At 50.0% G+C, this 13244-nt stretch overlaps 2 protein-coding genes across 2 annotated transcripts; one reads left to right on the top strand and one right to left on the bottom strand.

The window, feature by feature from the left end:
* Nucleotides 1-1110: 1110 nt before the first annotated feature.
* Nucleotides 1111-5726, bottom strand: LOC102682486 (oxytocin-neurophysin 1). Its single transcript, XM_069187585.1, has 3 exons — nucleotides 5438-5726; nucleotides 3863-4067; nucleotides 1111-2490 (listed from the first exon to the last, which is right to left on the bottom strand). Exons 1-3 carry the CDS (start codon nucleotides 5558-5560, stop codon nucleotides 2393-2395), a joined length of 426 nt encoding a protein of 141 aa, XP_069043686.1. The 5' UTR covers nucleotides 5561-5726; the 3' UTR covers nucleotides 1111-2392.
* A 3522-nt stretch (nucleotides 5727-9248) lies between these two features.
* On the top strand, nucleotides 9249-12957 carry LOC102695182 (isotocin-neurophysin IT 1-like). Its single transcript, XM_015360419.2, has 3 exons — nucleotides 9249-9519; nucleotides 11640-11844; nucleotides 12528-12957. The coding sequence occupies exons 1-3, from the start codon at nucleotides 9400-9402 to the stop codon at nucleotides 12668-12670; spliced, it is 468 nt and encodes a 155-aa protein (XP_015215905.2). The 5' UTR covers nucleotides 9249-9399; the 3' UTR covers nucleotides 12671-12957.
* Nucleotides 12958-13244: the final 287 nt, after the last annotated feature.

Below are 13244 nucleotides of genomic sequence, written 5' to 3'. Positions count from 1 at the left end.
AGAGCAAAGGTCCAGAGGTGTTCAGGCCCTGTGTGCCCCTCTCTCACAGGACAGCAACAGGCAGTGTGCAGGGCTAACATTCAGACCGAGAGGCAGTGAGCACTTACTGTAGTGCACAGAAAGCAAGATGCGTGTGATAGATTCCCATACATGCCAGAATCACAACAGCTCCCAATCCTACTGGGAGAGGGAGGAGGGAACTCATCTGAGCTGGTAGCCCAGTATGTGATCTCCTGTCCCAGCCTGAGGAACAGACAGTGAGCCTGTCTCTCAATAATAATAATACAGTGTGTGATCTCCTGTCCCAGCCTGAGGAACAGACAGTGAGCCTGTCTCTCAATAATAATAATACAGTGTGCGATCTCCTGTCCCAGCCTGAGGAGCAGACAGTGAACCTGTCTCTCAATAATAATAATATAGTGTGTGATCTCCTGTCCCAGCCTGAGGAACAGACAGTGAGCCTGTCTCTCAATAATAATAATACAGTGTGTGATCTCCTGTCCCAGTCTGAGGAGCAGACAGTGAACCTGTCTCTCAATAATAATAATACAGTGTGTGATCTCCTGTCCCAGCCTGAGGAACAGACAGTGAGCCTGTCTCTCAATAATAATAATACAGTGTGTGATCTCCTGTCCCAGCCTGAGGAACAGTGAGCCTGTCTCTCAATAATAATAATACAGTGTGTGATCTCCTGTCCCAGCCTGAGGAACAGTGAGCCTGTCTCTCAATAATAATAATACAGTGTGTGACCTCCTGTCCCAGCCTGAGGAACAGACAGTGAGCCTGTCTCTCAATAATAATAATACAGTGTGTGATCTCCTGTCCCAGCCTGAGGAACAGACAATAAGCCTGTCTCTCAATGATAATAATTCAGTGTGTGATCTCCTACCCCAGCCTGAGGAACAGTGAGCCTGTCTCTCAATAATGCTCCATATGTTTGTAAATGTATTATGATGTGTCTGAATTGTAAATGTCTGCAGATGTTGTGTTAATTATAAATTCTTTGGCAACACTGAAATTCATTGGTCACGTCAATAAATTGTCTTGAATTGAATTCAAGGCTGTTCCAGGATTCCCCCTGCTGGCCAATGAGTGCAATGACACTAGTCCGACTGGCAAAGGGGTAACTCTGTTGTAGTTTATTGTCATGGGCACAAGTGCAACTAAATGCTTATTTGCATATATGCCCCTATACAAAGACATCAAGGAAACACAGAACAGCAGCAACAACAACAAGTTAAATAACATCATAGTGAAAAAAAACGAACCCATCAGTGTGAGCCGGTGGTGGGGGTAGAGTTCAGTAATCTGACAGCTTGTGGGAAGAAGCTCTCTGTGGATCTGGAAGTTGGTGCCTTTCTGCTCCTACAACGCTGACCAGAGGAAGGGAGGAGAACAGTGAGGAACCAGGATGACTGGTGTCCTTCACGATACTTCCAGCCTTCCTGAGGCTGCGAGTAGTGAAAATGTCTGAAATAGAGGGGAGCTGTACCCCAGTGATGGAGTGGGCTGACCTGATCGCCCCCTGTAACCCTTCCGGTCAGACAGCGAGCTGCTGCCAAGCCACACCGTCCTCCCACACGTGAGCCAGTCTCCACAGCGCACCTGTACCATGTGGTCAGGACCGCTGGAGACAGACCACACTGATTCAGCTGGCTGAGGAAGTAAAGGCGCAGTTGTGCCTTCGTTTGAGCTCCAGTTACATGCTGGGACCACGTTCAATCACTAGTGATGAAGGTACCCAGGAACCTGGAGCTGCTGACCTTCTCTACAGCCACCCCCTTGATGTGAACAGGGGTAGGGTCCCCACCCTGCTTTCTAAAATCGATGACCAGCTCTTTGGTCTTGCTGATGTCGAGGCAGAGATTATTGTCAGTGCACCACTCCACCAGGTTCCTGACCTCATCCCTGGAGGCTGTCTCATCATCAGCACTGATTCGGCCAATGGTGGTAGTGTCATCAGCATAGTTGAAGATGGAATTTGAAGATGGTGACAGCAGGTCTTCACAGTTCAGGTCCTCATGATCCTCTGTCTCTTCTGCATTTTGTCTCCTCAGAGTTCTTGATTATGTAATTGAGCCCCAGACTTTATTAAGTTACTTATAAGGCATTTGTAAATTTCTATCAGCTCTGGGCAAGCAGCTGTACAAGATTTATTTTACCTGTAATCATTCATGAATAACCAGAAAACTACAACTTTTAGGAGAAGAAAATAAAAAGGAATAATCAATCACATTATTATTTCAACAATTAGGCAACCAAGAGTCCACCTGGAATGAAAACCATCTGACATTGGGGTCAACAGCGCCAGCATTGGCGTGCCCTCAATTAGAGAGTGAAGGGTTCTCAGCGTGGAGTCTCCATGGGTTGCTCTCTGCAGGTTGGGGTGCTTTCACTCAAGGAGTGGGTATCTCCACGTTGACTGTCCTTGTCCTGAACCCCTGGGTACCCCTTCACCCTCCAGACAGGAGTCATCAGTGGTACAACTCTCTAAAAACAGTCAAAGACAGACGATTATGAGGCTGGTCATGAAGGAGAGCAGGACAGTGAAACGCACACAGAGCAGATGATCATGAGGGTGGTCATGAAGGAGAGCAGGACAGTGAAACGCACACAGAGCAGATGATCATGAGGGTGGTCATGAAGGAGAGCAGGACAAGGAAACGCACACAGAGCAGATGATCATGAGGGTGGTCATGAAGGAGAGCAGGACAAGGAAACGCACACAGAGCAGACGATCATGAGGATGGTCATGAAGGAGAGCAGGACAGCGAAACACACACAGAGCAGATGATCATGAGGGTGGTCATGAAGGAGAGCAGGACAGTGAAACGCACACAGAGCAGATGATCATGAGGGTGGTCATGAAGGAGAGCAGGACAAGGAAACGCACACAGAGCAGATGATCATGAGGATGGTCATGAAGGAGAGCAGGACAGCGAAACACACACAGAGCAGATGATCATGAGGGTGGTCATGAAGGAGAGCAGGACAGTGAAACGCACACAGAGCAGATGATCATGAGGGTGGTCATGAAGGAGAGCAGGACAAGGAAACGCACACAGAGCAGATGATCATGAGGATGGTCATGAAGGAGAGCAGGACAAGGAAACGCACACAGAGCAGACGATCATGAGGCTGGGGTTAAGGGCCTTGCTCAGGGGCCCAAAAGAGTAGGATTTCTCTGCCAGCCGCGGGATTTGAACCAGCAACCTTCCAGCCACAGGCTACAGAGTCACTGCTCCACCCCATTTTCTGGTGGATCTGTGCCTCCATCCTCGCCTGTCGACACCTGTGACAATGAGCTCTGGGCGGTGACTGAGAGACTGAGATTGCGGGTACTGGCAGTGGAAATGAGGTTTCTCCGCAGGGCTGCTGGGCTCACTCTCCATGAGAGGATGATGAGCTTGGCAGTCTGGCAGGACCTTGGAGTAGAGTCGCTGCTCCTCTGGGTCAAGAGGAGCCAGTTGAGGTGAAGCCCCCTGGGTGCCTCCTGCTGAGGGTGTACTAGAGACAGGGGCAGGACCCAGGACACTCTGGAGGAGGTATATCTGTCAGCTGGCCTGGGAGTGGCTGGGAATCCCCCAGCGGGACTGCAGACTGGTGCTGGGGAAAGGGAGGTTCAGTCTGCCCTGCGCACTCTGTCCAGGGAGTAAGCAGTTAGGAAATGAAGGATGATGAAGATGATTATAAGTCCTCCTGCATGTTATATTCCTTGTGTTATAATATACACTATCCAATTATAATTACATATAAGCCTTTCTATGTTATAGTCAGTGTTTATAATATTATATTCAATTCTAATCCATTCTAAGCCCTTCTGCGTGTTATCTTCTGAGTGTGATGTCACACAGTGTCTGACCTTCATCACAGCAGACCCCTGGAGCAGCACAGCGCCCCCCCTCAGCACCACAGGCTCTGCCCCCGGCCTCGCAGGGAGATGGCAGGTAATTCTCCTCCAGGCAGCGCGCTGTCTCAGGGGTGCCCACATAGCAGCCCAGCTCCTCCCCACAGCAGATACTGGGGCCAAAACAGCGCCCCCTGTCCTCGGGGCCACACGCCATACACTGAGGAGAGAGAGAGACAGGGTCTGAAGAGAGACAGACAGAGGGGCTACAGACACACTGAGGAGAGAGAGAGAGACAGGGTCTGAAGAGAGACAGACAGAGGGCTACAGACACACTGAGGAGAGAGAGAGACAGGGTCTGAAGAGAGAGACAGAGGGGCTACAGACACACTGAGGAGAGAGAGAGAGAGACAGGGTCTGAAGAGAGACAAAGGGGCTACAGACACACTGAGGAGAGAGAGAGACAGGGTCTGAAGAGAGACAGACAGAGGGGCTACAGACACACTGAGGAGAGAGAGAGAGACAGGGTCTGAAGAGAGACAGAGGGGCTACAGACACTGTGGAGAGAGAGAGAGACATGGTCTGAAGAGAGACAGACAGAGGGGCTACAGACACACTGAGGAGAGAGAGACAGGGTCTGAAGAGAGACAGACAGGGACTACAGACACACTGAGGAGAGAGAGAGAGACAGGGTCTGAAGAGAGACAGACAGAGGGGCTACAGACACACTGAGGAGAGAGAGAGAGAGAGACAGGGTCTGAAGAGAGACAGAGGGGCTACAGACACACTGAGAAGAGAGAGAGAGACAGGGTCTGAAGAGAGACAGACAAAGGGGCTACAGACACACTGAGGAGAGAGAGAGACAGGGTCTGAATAAAGACAGACAGAGGGGCTACAGACACACTGAGGAGAGAGAGAGAGACAGGGTCTGAAGAGAGACAGACAAAGGGGCTACAGACACTGAGGAGAGAGAGAGAGACAGGGTCTGAAGAGAGACAGACAGAGGGGCTACAGACACACTGAGGAGAGAGAGAGAGAGACAGGGTCTGAAGAGAGAGACAGAGGGGCTACAGACACACTGAGGAGAGAGAGAGAGACAGGGTCTGAAGAGAGACAGACAGAGGGGCTACAGACACTGAGGAGAGAGAGAGAGGCAGGGTCTGAAGAGAGACAGACAGAAGAACTACAGACACACTGAGGAGAGAGAGAGACAGGGTCTGAAGAGAGACAGACAGAGGGGCTACAGACACTGAGGAGAGAGAGAGAGACAGGGTCTGAAGAGAGACAGACAGAGGGGCTACAGACACTGAGGAGAGAGAGAGAGGCAGGGTCTGAAGAGAGACAGACAGAAGAACTACAGACACACTGAGGAGAGAGAGAGAGACAGGGTCTGAAGAGAGACAGACAGAAGAACTACAGACACACTGAGGAGAGAGAGAGACAGGGTCTGAAGAGAGACAGACAGAGGGGGTACAGACACACAGGGAGAGCGAGGAGAAGACCAAAGCTCAGGAAAGGGAGTGGAAGAGGGACACACTGATGCAAATGAGAGAGAGAAATGGAGCCCTGAGAGAGGCCCAGGCGTCCTACCTGTCTGTGCCCATGGCCAAGGTCAGGCACAGCCCTTTTGCCACCTAGAGGGCAGTTGGAGATGAAGCAGGCGGAGGACAGGGAGAGCAGCCCCAGCAGGCAGATGGCCGTACCAGCAGGCATGACGGCGAGACTGCTGGACTGGGACACGCTGGACTGGGACACACTGGACTGGGACACACTGGACTGGGACTGGACTGGCACGCGCTGAGCTGGGACCGGAGTGGCACACGCTGAGCTGGGACCGGAGTGGCACACGCTGGGCTGGCTCTCTGGATGTGTGTGTGCCCCCGCTGGGCACAGCCTCCTACTTATACCCCCGGCCTGGCCAGGCTAATGAGCCGATCAGGAGGCGGCTCAGGGCCGGGCGCTGGGGTCAGAGCGGGCGGGCTGGCGCTGAGCGAGTAATCACACCCACGGCGAGGGGCTGCTCACACTCATCAGGCTCAATTAGCTGCATCGTCGCTGGGGGGCGGGAGGGGCTGGTTTCGGGCAGGAGCACCGAGACAGAGGTACAGGGTGGTAATTCAAAGGCAATCACACACAACAGCCTCTCAGCAGAAGGTCTAAACATCGAGCATTTTACACGAAATTGTGTGGAAATTCCTCTGCAGTGCCCATTCATGACTGTGTGCTGTCCTGCTCTGTGGGACACTCTAGTCACCACTGAGGGGGTCAGTGTGTCACACGGAGTGATACCACTCACGCACCTTCGAAAGAAGAACAGCCCTGAAGACAGGAGGCCATCCAGCTGGTTAACCCAACAGTATGACCCAGCCATGTCTGTCCTCACAGCCTCTCCCCTTCCTCTGCTCCACTGGGCTCACGTTGTCTTGCCTTTCCTGGATTTGAATCGCTTGGATCAGGTCCCCAGGGTCGACACCTCTAGTCTTACGTACAGCCCTGGGGTCGGGGTTCGACACCTCTGCTCTTACTGACAGGGGCTGGGAGGGGACACTGGCGCCCCCCACAGAGTGACAGGAGAGGGACAAGAGCCCTGTCTGCCCCGAGGAAGAGACCTGCGGCCGGTGGTGTATCTGACCTCTGAGGCAGGGAGCACTGTGCCCTGAAGGCCACTTTCTTGTCAGTGTTGCAGCTCGGTATCCTGTATGAGCCAGAATCAGCCTATCAGGATGCAAGTTCCCCACTTCTGCTTTTACAATTAATCTCCAATTACACTTTCTCGTCAGACATAAACCTCCTTTGATCTCTGCATGGAAACCAATTGACCCTCCTCCTAGTGAATTAGTAACTAATTAAGAAAGAGGTAATTGCGGCTGCAATTGCAGAGACACTGCTAATGACCAGCAGGAATGGATGAGCTGTGCGTGTGTTTATGAAGACACACTCCTCTTCTCTTCCCTCTGTCACCCTCTGTTCCTCTTCCCCTTTCTCTCTACCTCTCCCAGCCTCTCTCGTTCTTTCCTTCCTTGGAGCAATATGACACAGACACTGTTTAGCGTGTCAAAGATCTGTTTTTCTTCCCCAGTGCTCAGTCATCTCACAGCTGGAGACAGAGCCCAGTCCATTAGTGACAATTTAAGAAACGGGACAATTATTATTATTATTATTATTATTATTATAAATAATAATAATAAACAGGTTCACTGTCTGTTCCTCAGGCTGGGACAGGAGATCATAATAATAAAAATAAACTTATTTTATATAGCACCTTTAAAGGTGGCTTCTCAAAGCGCTTTACAGAATGACAACAACAATAAATAAGAAGAATACACAAGATAAAACACAATTACAATATACAGAGGAGACCGTGGATGGTGGTACTAAGAAAAGCAGAGGGGTGAAGAATGGAACAGTTAAGTACAGGCTTTTCTAAAGAAGAAGGTTTTGAGTCTGGATTTGAAGGAGTTTGGAGAAAGTGACTCTCTGATATCCTTGGGTAGAGAGTACCAGAGCTTATGGGCCTAACAGGAGAAGGCCCTGTCACGCATACAGACACTGTCACACACTGTATTATTATTATAGAGAGACAGGCTCACTGTCTGTTCCTCAGGCTGGGGCAGGAGATCACACACTGTATTATTATTATAGAGAGACAGGCTCACTGTCTGTTCCTCAGGCTGGGACAGGAGATCACACACTGTATTATTATTATTGAGAGACAGGCTCACTGTCTGTTCCTCAGGCTGGGACAGGAGATCACACACTGTATTATTATTATTGAGAGACAGGCTCACTGTCTGTTCCTCAGGCTGGGACAGGAGATCACACACTGTATTATTATTATTGAGAGACAGGCTCACTGTTCCTCAGGCTGGGGTAGGAGATCACACACTGTATTATTATTATAGAGAGACAGGCTCACTGTCTGTTCCTCAGGCTGGGACAGGAGATCACACACTGTATTATTATTATAGAGAGACAGGCTCACTGTCTGTTCCTCAGGCTGGGACAGGAGATCAAACACTGTATTATTATTATTATTATTATTATTATTATTATTATTATTATTATTATTATTATTATTATTATTGAGAGACAGGCTCACTGTCTGTTCCTCAAGCTGGGACAGGAGATCACACACTGTATTATTATTATTATTGAGAGACAGGTTCACTGTCTGTTCCTCAGGCTGGGACAGGAGATCACACACTGTATTATTATTATTGAGAGACAGGCTCACTGTCTGTTCCTCAGGCTGGGACAGGAGATCACACACTGTATTATTATTATTGAGAGACAGGCTCACTGTCTGTTCCTCAGGCTGTGACAGGAAATCACACACTGTATTATTGTTATTGAGAGACAGGCTCACTGTTCCTCAGGCTGGGACAGGAGATCACACACTGTATTATTATTAAGAGATAGGCTCACTGTCTGTTCCTCAGGCTGGGACAGGAGATCACACACTGTATTATTATTATTGAGAGACAGGCTCACTGTCTGTTCCTCAGGCTGGGACAGGAGATCACACACTGGACTGCAGCTCTATTGAGTTTCCTCCTCTGTGATTTTTGTGCTGCAGACTGTCCCCACATCTAATACATTAATACAGACATTGAAGAGGGCTGGGCTCACTATAATGGAATGCATAATTCTGTCCCTTTGTTTCCAATTTTTAATGCATGCCTCTTCTAAGAGTACATTCACTTCATTGCGTCATAGACTTCACCCCCTACACCACTGTTTGTAAAACAGTCCTTTGAGCAAAATTGAATCAAATGTTTTTTAAGAACTCAATAAAGCAGGCAAATATTTTGCATTGTTTTTTTGTGGAAATGTTTGTTTCTGAATGTGTGTAGGTTGTCGATGTGAATATGAAGTCTGGACCTGTGGTCAGTAAGGAGGTCTGGATCTGTGTTAAGTAAGGAAATCTTGATATGCAGAAAATGTGTTCTGGTGTTTGTATGGGTGACGATGTCCATCTGCAAGAAAAATCCGCACAAGTGAATGAAATTGATCCAAGTTTCCTCTCATTATCAAGAATTAGAAAACCATAAATATGCAAATTCAAAGAATATTCTGCTGCAGGTCCAAAAGCTTTCCAGCATTCCCTCTGCTCCGCCCCTGTCCAGTAACTCATGGGGGTGTTAATTATGTGCGGGTCTTGATGGCTGTTCTAATTGTGCCTGCATGTTAATGAGAGAGGCCTCCATCAGCCTCTGACCTGGGGCCGCTGGGAGAGATTATGCACTGGCACGGCCCTGGACACACTAATGACTGCTCTCGCTGTCAGACACGCGTCCACCAGGCCCGGCCGGAGAGCCGCTGAATGTCCCAGGTCAGAGGTCCACCTTAATAAGACATTACTATTTTCCCACCGATGTCATTAACTCAGGGCTGTTAATGGTGTGTCAGCCATCGGAGGGCCCGTACAGTATAAAAGGCGCTGAGAGCCAAGCGAAGCTGAAACGGCGAGGAGCTCCTGCCTGCACACCACTGACAGCCCGTCCAGCGAGAAGGACCCTCAAGCCCCTCTGAGCACCCCCGAAACAGCAGCTATGTCTGGCCCTGCGCTGTCTGTCTGTCTGCTCTGTCTGCTGTCCATCTGCACAGCCTGCTACATCTCCAACTGCCCCATCGGGGGCAAGAGAGCACTGCTGGACAGGCCCGGCCACAAGGTGAGAGTCCGTCGGCGCCCCTGCCTGCCTGTCTGAGCCTCTGTTCCTGATTGCTGTCATTGATTTGCGTACTTCATCAGATAATAGACTGACTGTGCTGTGAGGTGGGTCTGTGTGTGTCTCTGTGGGCGAGTGTGAATCTTGGGGCTGGGCTGTGTGTCCGACTGCGTGCTCCAGTGTCCCATGTCAGACGCTCCCTGTCCTGGGCCCTGTGCTGTACTCGCCTCTCTACACCTGCGGATCTGTTTGTGTGTCGTTATGTTGTTCGTGGGCCTGCCTGTGTGTCAGCCAGAGCTCCACTGTGTCTCTCGGAGGATGGTCACACAGAGCACCCTGATCCGCCCGTGTGACGAGCAGCTGCCCGTGGGAGACACAGCGCAGAGCCGAAGAGCGGAGCACACAGATCAGAATGCAGCTAGACTCAAGGCATCCTCTAAAGCCTTCTGCTCCAGTGCAAAACTGACACTGGTTTTCAACTGCTGATGATGATGATCTTTTACAGATTCACACTGCCTCTTGTAGGCATATTTGCTTTCAACAAAGTTGGGAGCAAATCTTGATCTAGAGCAGAAAATCTTCCCAAACAGTTATGTAAGGCTCAGTATGGCTCAGTATGGTTCAGACAGGCTCAGACAGGCTCAGTCAGGCTCAGTATGGCTCAGTAAGGCTCGGACAGGCTCAATCAGGCTCAATCAGGCTCAGTCTGGCTCAGTAATGCTCAGTATGGCTCAGTATGGCTCAGTCAGGCAGCCTGGGCCCCTGGGTACCGCTGAGCCCTCAGCCCAGACTACCAAAGCCTAGGGGGACAGCAGGTAGCGGGCTGCTGTTGACTGGATATGGCTGGCTGGCACCCCTGAGGACAGCCTAGCCTGGAGACACACTGGAGACACTTGAAAGACACTGGTGAAATACCTAGAGACACACTGAAGACTCTGGAGAGAAACTGAAGACACGCTGGAGACACACTGGAAACACTAAACAGACACTGAAAAAACCCAGTTGTGTTTGTGTGTGTGTGTCCCAGTGTGTGAGATATTGCTGTTTGATCTGTGCTGTGATGTGGTTGAGTCTGAGTTGTGGTGCTCTAGCAGCGCTGTCCTGGCTCAGGGGGCTCTGTTTTGGGCTCAGCTCTTGGCTCAGCAGGGCTTTGTGGTGGTAGGAATTTTGGTCACTGTTTTTTAGGTGTAGCCAATACTTTAATATTCTTTTCTGTATGTTTATCAATAGTGGGTACTGGCCTAATTCGGCCCTGCACCCGTTGTTAGGTGTTTTTCTCTGCACACGGAGGATGTTTCTACAGATCTCCATGTGCAGAGTTTCTGTGTGGTGTTTGTCCCATTGAGTGTAATCCTGGTCTGTGAGGGGACCCCACACTTCACTGCCGTATAGAGCAATGGGTTGGATTAAACTTTCAAATATTTGGAGCCAGATTCTTGTTGGTGGGTTGATGTTGAAGAGCCTCCTTCTTATTGCATAGAATGCCCTGAGTGCCTTCTCCCTCAGTGCCTTTACTGCCAGGTCAAAACTCCCTGTCTCTCTCTCCTCAGTGTGTGTCTGTAGCTCCTCTGTCTGTCTCTCTTCAGACCATGTCTCTCTCCTCAGTGTGTGTCTGTAGCTCCTCTCTCTGTCTCTCTTCAGACCCTGTCTCTCTCTCTCTCCTCAGTGTGTCTGTAGCCCCTCTGTCTCTCTCTTCAGACCCTGTCTCTCTCTCTCTCCTCAGTGTGTCTGTAGCCCCTCTGTCTCTCTCTTCAGACCCTGTCTCTCTCTCTCTCTCCTCAGTGTGTCTGTAGCCCCTCTGTCTGTCTCTCTTCAGACCCTGTCTCTCTCTCTCCTCAGTGTGTCTGTAGCCCCTTTGTCTGTCTCTCTTCAGACCCTGTCTCTCTCTCTCTCCTCAGTGTGTCTGTAGCCCCTCTGTCTCTCTCTTCAGACCCTGTCTCTCTCTCTCCTCAGTGTGTCTGTAGCCCCTCTGTCTCTCTCTTCAGACCCTGTCTCTCTCTCTCTCCTCAGTGTGTCTGTAGCCCTCTGTCTGTCTCTCTTCAGACCCTGTCTCTCTCTCTCCTCAGTGTGTCTGTAGCCCCTCTGTCTGTCTCTCTTCAGACCCCGTCTCTCTCTCTCCTCAGTGTATGGCGTGTGGCCCTGAGGACAGGGGGCGCTGTTTTGGCCCCAGTATCTGCTGTGGGGAGGAGCTGGGCTGCTATGTGGGCACCCCTGAGACAGCGCGCTGCCTGGAGGAGAATTACCTGCCATCTCCCTGCGAGGCCGGGGGCAGAGCCTGTGGTGCTGAGGGGGGGCGCTGTGCTGCTCCAGGGGTCTGCTGTGATGAAGGTCAGACACCGCAGTATAACGTCTTGCTGGAGTTGAACTTAGAAAATGTTGATCAAGTTGTATAAGAACAAAAAGCTATGAAAGTAGTCCTGTGTTTTTCCTTCTATTTTCGATTAATGGTAAAAACTGGAAACGGATCAAAGAGGATGCCAGACATGTCGGGATTTCAGGGATCCTGCGATAAAACCTGAGGCAGCTCTGCTAATAAGAGACAAGAAGGGTCTTGGGATCACTGATGGAAAGATCCCCAGCCCTATCCAGCTGGATAGGCTGAAGAGATTAAACATGATCATGCAGGGACACTGCAGGCCTGTGCTCACAGAAAGTGTCAAGTGTTCTCCATTAAGGAGAGTGTGACTCTTGCGCTGCAGAGGGATAAATCAGAGTGATCTGGGTAATTGAGATGAATCTACTCACATTTAACTTCAGGAGAGGCAACTGTCTGACTCCTGTAGATCTGCAGGTGTCAGTGTGAGCAGGAGTGTGGAGGAGGTGATCAGTACTGTAGATCTGCAGGTCTCAGTGTGAGCAGGAGTTTGGAGGAGGTGATCAGTACTGTAGATCTCCAGGTGTCAGTGTGAGCAGGAGTGTGGAGGAGGTGATCAGTAGCCTGTAGATCTCCTATCTCCTTTTTTCTCTTCCCATCTTTCCTCCAATGACCATCTCATTTCTTCTCCCTCCAGAGGGCTGTAGGGTTGACTCGTCTTGCCGAGGAAGAGATGACAGCAGCCAATCAGAAAGCAGCAGTCCAGCTGTGGGCGGGGACTTCCTGCCAAGACTGCTCCACATGGTGAGCCACACACCCTCAAGAAGACTACACCAATGAGCCCTCAGCAGGGGGGAGAGGGTTGTACCACTGTGCACAAATCAGGGGTTGGCCAGCAGTGACTTAGTCCAACTGTGCCTATATCTCTTGGGGCACCACTACCTGTGTCTCATCCTTGTATACCCCCTCCCAACAATGAACCCCCAAACTCATGGACTGCAAATACATTAATAAAATGCTGGATACTACTACCAATACTACTGTAGGGTATATATCGATACTGTGTAAATTTAGAATGATGAGAAATTGATTGGTCAGAAGCCAATAAATAATCTGTGATTGTACTACTACTGTCTCCTAGCATTTTCTTTATGTTGACACCCTTTGAGCTGTGGTGTGAGTCAGCTTGCTGTAGCACATTTACAATGAAGATGTACTGTATGCCATGGACTCCAAGTGACAGGAGACCTGGATCACCTGGAAGCAATACCATCCCTTCGCTCCAAGCGAGTCAGGAATATTTAAGGGCTGCTCAGACTTTGCTCTAGGCTCGAATATAGAGTTTGGACAAGGTGCTGAAGACCTTATTAGACAGTGTTAACAGCAGTAAACATCAGCACCAAACAAATCAGGC

Source organism: Lepisosteus oculatus, chromosome 3 (genome assembly GCF_040954835.1).
Source record: "Lepisosteus oculatus isolate fLepOcu1 chromosome 3, fLepOcu1.hap2, whole genome shotgun sequence".
In the NCBI taxonomy this organism is placed as follows: domain Eukaryota; kingdom Metazoa; phylum Chordata; class Actinopteri; order Semionotiformes; family Lepisosteidae; genus Lepisosteus; species Lepisosteus oculatus.
This window is presented reverse-complemented; position numbering and strand designations above follow the sequence as displayed.

Bases quoted from the DNA above. Each gene is read 5' to 3' on its own strand.
- LOC102695182 (XM_015360419.2), top strand. From the start codon at position 9,400: ATGTCTGGCCCTGCGCTGTCTGTCTGTCTGCTCTGTCTGCTGTCCATC. The intron at 9,520-11,639 runs GTGAGAGTCCGT...CTCTCTCCTCAG, and splicing joins TGGACAGGCCCGGCCACAAG to TGTATGGCGTGTGGCCCTGA. The intron at 11,845-12,527 runs GTCAGACACCGC...TTCTCCCTCCAG, and splicing joins AGGGGTCTGCTGTGATGAAG to AGGGCTGTAGGGTTGACTCG.
- LOC102682486 (XM_069187585.1), bottom strand. From the start codon at position 5,560: ATGCCTGCTGGTACGGCCATCTGCCTGCTGGGGCTGCTCTCCCTGTCC. The intron at 4,068-5,437 runs GTAGGACGCCTG...CTCTCTCCTCAG, and splicing joins TTGGCCATGGGCACAGACAG to TGTATGGCGTGTGGCCCCGA. The intron at 2,491-3,862 runs GTCAGACACTGT...GACTGTTTTTAG, and splicing joins AGGGGTCTGCTGTGATGAAG to AGAGTTGTACCACTGATGAC.